Source organism: Babylonia areolata, chromosome 24 (assembly GCF_041734735.1).
Source record: "Babylonia areolata isolate BAREFJ2019XMU chromosome 24, ASM4173473v1, whole genome shotgun sequence".
NCBI classification, from domain to species: domain Eukaryota; kingdom Metazoa; phylum Mollusca; class Gastropoda; order Neogastropoda; family Buccinidae; genus Babylonia; species Babylonia areolata.
In genome coordinates, this window is record NC_134899.1 from 24,521,527 (window position 1) to 24,529,026 (window position 7,500).

The 7,500-nt window shown below is 44.8% G+C and overlaps 1 protein-coding gene across 2 annotated transcripts in view; it reads right to left on the bottom strand.

The window, feature by feature from the left end:
* LOC143299218 (uncharacterized) overlaps nt 1-7,500 on the bottom strand; it is a 179,025-nt gene that overhangs the window by 75,091 nt on the left and 96,434 nt on the right. For both annotated transcript variants that reach the window (XM_076612413.1, XM_076612412.1), the window contains exon 3: nt 2,185-2,300. In XM_076612413.1, coding sequence (XP_076468528.1) covers nt 2,185-2,300 — 116 coding nt within the window. The remainder of the gene's footprint in view (nt 1-2,184; nt 2,301-7,500) is intronic.

The window sequence follows — 7,500 nt, forward strand, 5'->3', positions numbered from 1 at the left end:
GAGGAACGATAAAAAAAAAATTAAAAAAGAAAAAAAAAGGGAAAAAAAAAGAAAAAAAAGAAATCGAATTTGACTTCGTCGACAGAGATGTCTCTCTCCCATTCCATCGCATACCATAAAATTGCAATGACTATCCAAAGCCTATGAATTACACACAAAACAGTCACAACCAGTCCTTCCGACCCTGGCCCCCTCCTCATAGTGACGTTCACACACACACACACACACACACACACACACAAACTGCCTTTTCCGGACGAGCAAGCCAAAGGCAATCTCAGCCAACGAATACTTTCGGTGACGAAAAATGTTATTTCTACATACAGAGCTCTAGTCTTTTTTTCTCTTTTTTTTTTTTTTTTTTTTTTTTAACTCTCTCTCTCTCTCTCTCGGTACCAAACACACACTAGACTATTACATAAATGACAAGAACCAATGGCAGTGCAGCGGAGGGGTGCTGGAAGAAGAAGAAGGGGAAGGAGAAGAAGCAATATTGGTCCACCTTTCCCCTTAAGGGCCTGTCCAGTGTTTGTTCCTTAGTGCCTCGATACGTTGACTTTGCAGGACGACGCACACACCCTCTTCACTGTTGGTCACTGGCCCACTTTTTCTTCATGACCAAAGTGCGTGCGTGTGTATGTGTGTTGTGTGTGGGTGGAGGAATGATGAGGTGGGAGGTGGGTCGCATGCGTACGTAAAGTTTGAGTGTGTGTGTGTGTGTGTGTGTGTGTGTGTGGTTGGTGTGTGTGTGTGTGTGTGGTGTGTGTGGTGTGTGTGTGTGTGTGTGTGTGTGTGTGTGTGCGTGTGTGTGTAAATATACAGAGGTTAGTTTTTGCCAGAATGTCGAATACTGTCCCTAATGACTCTACTAAGGCAACCAATTTCACATAAATCAATCCAACATAGCAAAAAACAACAACAACAACAAAACCCACACACACACACCAAAATAATAATAATAATAATAATAAATAAATAATTGTATAAAGGGAAATACTGTGTCGCTGGACCAGACTCATCATTTTCTATGTGAGCTGTGCTTGAAAAAAATAAAATGCTGCAAAAACCCGGTCAGTTTCACTGCCTAAATACTGGTCGAAGTTGACACACACACACACTGGAAACCGAGCCGCCAAAGAACTTTGATTTTCTGAAACTTGAAAGTGTGCCTGTGGTTAATTCAGAATGTAAACTTTGACCACAATAATTATAACTTTCATTCGACGTTCCATTCCTTTCTCTTTCGTCCTGTTCCTATTTCTTTGGCGTTTCTACACCACGACTGTGAGCGTGCAGATAATGACGTCATGAACAATGACGTTATTTTGTGTTCATTTACGTTTTCCGGTTGTTTATGACGTCATGATGTTTATGACTTATGTTTCCCTTTCAGCGGAGACAATGGTTAGTGTCTGTGGTTGCCTTCAGCTTTCAGCCCCGTGCATAATTATTATACAATGGGGTCCACTTCCTGCTTACTGCACAAACTTCCGGATTCAGCTTCAAGAAACGTTTTAAAGCGTGCGGATTGATCCATACACGCTACACCACACCTGTATTAAAAAAAAAAAAAAAAAAAAAAAAAAAAAAACGGGCGTGGGGTGGGGCAGTGGTGGAGGGAGCTGAAGTCTGACCTACAAAGACCCAGCGCGCTGGTCGGGCAAACTTCCGCCTCTGTCCGGTTGTCAAGGGTTGAGTGACAAAGGTATTGATAGAACACTGACGTCAGCTTAACTTCCACAGTTTTGGTATCTTGCGGTCTCAAAGGTAGGTATGGGCAACTGTTGCTGCACAAACCATGGTCGTTAAATGACGAGACGTTTTACCTGTCAGGCTACTGTTCCGTTCTTCTCACACAGTAGTCGAGACAGTACGTGTTCTTGCATAATTATGATTCCATTCTCCCGGTCAGAATGATTCACTGACAGACCCCCCTCTCTCTCTCTCTCTCTCTCTAACCGTGTGTGTGTGTATGTGGCCAGGATACAATGAAAGATCAGACTCTGGCCTAACTCCATCGTTTGTACTGAACAACCATCTCTCTCTCTCTCTCTCTCTCTCTCTCTCTCCACTGTGTGAATGTGTGTGTTTCCGTGTATGGGTGCTGGTTTGTGTACACGTAGGGGAGGGATGAATGGAGTGCGTTGGGAAAATTGCGGTAACGAGAGCGAAACAATTACTAACCTTGAACTTGTCGAGCACCTGAAGTGCACGTGCGTAGCCATCTTTGGAGTAGACCGAAATGGCGGCCAGTATCTCCAACACTTGTTTCTTCACGGCTACATTGGGATTGCACAATGCTGCACACAGTCAATTTAAAACACCTCAATTAAAAACTTTCCAGTCAATCATTTCAGTTCAGTTCCAGCTCAAGTATTTTCATTTGCACAAGGATTTCAGCACAGTTCAACCCTCAAGTGCTTTACTTAACTTCGATAAATCAGTTCAACTTAAAAATGCAAGTGAACTTTGGTCACATCGATTTAGCCGCGTCATTGTGTCATAATTCACACACACACTGTTTTTATTCCAATATAAATATTCATAAGTCATGAAAAAGTCATGAAAACGACGGAAGGCAGAAACGTAAAACGATAGAAAAACAAAAACAAATAAAATAAAATACGATAAAAGGGAAGAAAACAAAAGAATTGTATAATTTAATGTCATCTTCTAAACTTTACAAACGCAAAGTTTGCCTGCACCTCCCCGTCATCTAAAATTTACAAACGTAAACAATCCCCCCACCCTCTCTCTCTCTCTCTCTCTCTCTCTCTCTCTCTCTCTCTCTCTCTCTCTCTCTCTCTGTCTCACTCCATGTCATCCATGTCAACACACACACACACACACACACACACACACACACTAGCACATGAGTGACAGACAGACAGACATAGATTGATGCGTTCTTGAAGTTTACATAATTCAAGACCACGTAGTTTATTTATTATTCTAGCGTGCGCTACGGGTGGCGGTATGTTATGAGAAAAGGGAACACCCCCACCCCCCAGCCCCCAACACACTAACGGCCCGATAACATCAAGGAGGGACGGACATAAACCAATATCTCATAAAAACCCGATAACCCCCAACTTGGGCATACCTGGCGTCGTAGGCCTACCTCATCTCCCCTTCGCCATTGTCAGTGGACTTTTGCCATCAACTCCGTTTTCTTCCCATCTCTCTCCAACACCTTTGTGGCTGGACGCTTAAACTTTTTTTTGGGGGGGTGGGGGGGGGGGGGGGTTGTTTTGTGCCAGCGGATCGTTATGTGGACCCGGCAGGTGCGTTGGTCGTCAGGACTGAGTCACTAACTTTACATGTAGCCGTGGACCTTATCAGGCAGGTTTCTTTTTCTTCTTCTTTTTTATGGGAAAAGTTACAGGATTTTCATGCGTGCCTGACGATTAAAGGCAACTCAATCCACTGCGGAGTGAAGGGGATCACCTGGCTGTTTACTCATGCTGGCCAATATATGTTCAGAATAGAAGCACTGCGTATGGTGTGTGTGTGTGTGTGTTTTTTTTGGGGGGCGGCGGGGGGGGGGGGGGGGGGGCGGGGGGGGGGGGGGCGCGGGGGATGTTAAGGGTGTGTGGTGGTGGAAGGGGCAATGACGACAGTAGAGTAGGCTATCATCCATGCACGGACCTGCGTGAAGACATTAGCTGTGAGTGAGGAATTTGCACAGAACCCGAAACGGTAATGAGGGTGGGAGGTGGGTGGTTAGAGGTAACTGTGTAAACATCGTAAAACGCTGAAGTCTTTGAACTGGTGGTTGGTTTTGTTTTTGATGTGTGTGTGTGTGTGTGTGTGTGTGTGAGTGTGTGTGTGTGAGAGAGAGAGAGAGAGAGAGAGAGAGAGAGAGAAAGAAAGAACGACATAGTGAAAGAGTGGTACCAATACCAGACCATGGATAACAATCAAACTGCATGTGAACTTGTCAGAATTCAAGCTTGCAGGAATGCACGGTACACTCATCCACGAACAAATTAATCAACGCGAGTGCAAGGGCACATGCGACCTCCACTCCACTTTCCCGGTTCCTACACACGCACTACTCAAATAAGTAAAATACTCTTCGGTGTGAAATAATTTATAATACACCCTCTCCGCCAGCTACTGACCCAAAACTGCTGTATGTGTACATAACCAAATAAACAAAATACCGTGTGATCTACCATACCTTCAGTCCTACCCTATCGGAGAGAACTATTTGCTCCAATGAACCAAGGAGTGTACAGTGTTTCCAAATCCAGCACTGTCACCCACACTGAATCCCCCTACAGATGTGGGTGGTGATAATTCTGAGTGAAAGTGGAGCCGTTAAAGGGCCAGTGACACGTTACACCTCGATGACCTCACAGATAACCGTCACAAGGTGTCCCCTGGTCCCAACCTGGACCACAGAGCTCAACCTGTGTGTGTGTGTGTGTGTGTGTGTGTGTGTGTGCGCGCGCGCGCACGCGTGTGTGTGCGTTTGAAAGAAAGGGAGAGAAGAGAAATGAATGAAACTGAATATATTTGCCTTTACATTTATGAGAACATGGAGAGTGAGATTCCCTTTCAAAGGAAAAAATAGAATAATCAAATAAATAAATAAATAAAAACAGAATTATTTTACTGACACATTGAAAAGAATGAATTCACATGGAAAAAAATGCAACCAACCAACTAACCAATTATATAACTAATCAGCAGAAACCAGGTGCCATCAGCGAAGCTACATTCCGTACAGAGTGGCTTCAAGTTAACGAGTTCTATTCATGCATGTACCTTGTCACAGTGGAGTGAAAGGCATTTTGGGTTGACACGACACACCTGACCACTGTTTACCAATGCTGGGACCAACAATAAAATAAAAAGCCGCTAGGGTTCCAAGTTTAGAAATTTGGTCTGTACAAAGATCAAAAGAGCTGTTGCCGAAAGCGGATAAATCACCTCGTTTCTGTCGGCCAAGAAATGTTCGCCTCCAACAATGATCAAACGCTCTTTTCTTATGTCTCCACTATACTGCGCTGCACATTCCCCACCCAACCCCTCTCTTCTCTCTAGCTCTGACAGACAACCCTTTCGTACATCCCTTCCCTCCCATATTCCCCACCTATCACACACACAGGACCACCTTACCTCACAGGAGAGGGAACTGGATTCATGAGGCAAGTAATGCACGTAACTTCTAAATCATCTTCAGAGCGGAACGTACACGAAACTGTAATCATCCGCGGAAACAAGAACACACGTAAGTGTGTCGCAAACCCTTCCGTGTTTACCTGACCAAAAGCACACCTGTGCCAGGTATTGTACGAAGGTAAAGGCACAAAGTGACCAAAAAGGTAAACACAGGCTATTGTGGGGAAAGGCTGTGGCGGTGTGGTCAGCTGGGGTCTGCACTAACAATGGACAGTGACTGACTGGCTGACAGCCCAGTGTTGTCAGGCTGTGGGGTGAGGAGAGAGGGAAGGGAGGCTGGACGAGGAAGGTGGAAAGCTTTGAACCAAAGGGTCGGCAAGATTGGGATCTCCCTGTCTGGTCCAGAGACTGGTGTAGTCCCTGTTCTTCGTTTCAATTTCGTTTGACTTTGTTTATTTAAGTCACACACACACACACACACACACACTCTCTCTCTCTCTCTCTCTCTCTCTCCCCTCTCTCTGTGTCTACGTGTAACAAGGTCACACTGACCTAAAATCTCAATCCTAAGCATAAAACAATAAATCAGTCTCCTTCTGCTCGCCCCCCCCCCCCCCCCCCCCCCCCCCCCCCCAACCCCTTATCCAAAAAAGAACAACTCTCTCTCACCCAACCCTCACATACTATAATATTGTTATAAAATATGTGACAACCAAGCCCGCGTGTGTGACAGTACGTGCCTGCGTGAAAAGTGTATGTGCATTATTATTATATATACATATTACGATACAAAGTTATATAGTATTATCTATAGTTTCTTTTTTAAGAGGGAAGGCGCTAAAGGCCTGGCTTACAAAATCATGTGGTGACTTTGGTGTCAGAAGTACATTCTTTAAAACCCTTTTAAATATATATATATATATATATATATATATATATATATATATATATATATATATATATATATATATATATATATATATATATATAACACACCTTCGTGTCTTCTTGTTTTTTTCACTTTTTTTTGTATTACAAGGCTTACATAGAGTCTGTGGGTGAAGGCTTGCCAAGCCATTATCACAGAACAGCCAGTCACGCATCTTTATTGATCAGGTGTAACGATACACTGAAAGAATATATCGAGTGGCAAAGACTTTAAAATCGACCATTAAAACTTGTTTGTTCCCTTGGTGATGACACAACAAACCTTGGGACTTGAGAGATCGTTGCAAATAAAAGTACACACCAGAGGGGGAAATAAGGGAGGGGTGTGGTGTGTAGTTGGGGGAGGTGGCCGGGGGGGGGGGGGGGGAGAGAGAGAAGGAGGGAGCTGTCTTTTGTGGGGCAGGTCTGTGAAATACTTACTGGCACAGTGCCGGACGAATTAGACATTCACGACTAATCCCACGCTCGCATCTGATGTTACCTGTGTGGAGGACGAAGACGCCTGGATTATCACTGTAGGTTTAAAGGTGACCCATTTACTCCAGTCAGGCTGAGACGAACGTGAACGACTTCAAGTGTGTGTGCGTGTGCGTGCGTGCGTGCGTGTGTGTGTGTGTGTGTGTGTGTGTGTGTGTGTGTGTGTGTGTGTGTGTGTGTGTGTGTGTGTGTTTATATGGGAGACCGGCAGAATGAGACAGAGATGAAGGTATTGAGAAAAAGACAAAGTGCATGTGTGTATGTGGAAGTGAGGGGTGGATGAGTGTGTGTGTTCGTACTCGTGTGTCTGTGTGCGCGCGTGCCTTCATCTACTTTTATCAGACTACGGTTTCAGTTCTGTATTATCTTCGACAGATTAAAGAATGGTCGTATTTCCCCACCCCACCCATATCCCCACCCTCACACACACACACACACACACACACACACACACACACACACACACACACACACACACACGTCAACGGCCAACAAACATTACCAATAACGTAGTCTGACACTGATAGCCTCATAAACCATTAATAAATATGTCAGTCTCCCCTTTCTGCGTACCTTTCTCACAAACGCTACATATGCGCGAACACACACACACACACACACACACACACACACACACACCACTGCCACTACCACCAATCACCACCACCACCACCACCACCACCACAACCGCCAGTATGCGCGTGCACGCACAAGTCTACGCCTGCGTCATTCTGTGACATCGGCAGGGCCACACAGGTTCACAGTGATCAAGTTTTACGAGGTGAAAATAGGCGATGATTAGTGCGGCAGGTATTCCCACAAACCAGCAAAGTGAAATCTACACTGGTCCACACATGAAGTGGCACGCTCAAGGCAAGGCTTCTGGTAATCATTAATTTTGGTGTTGGGATGGCTGTGCTGGAGGTCTATTCGATACACTGAGAG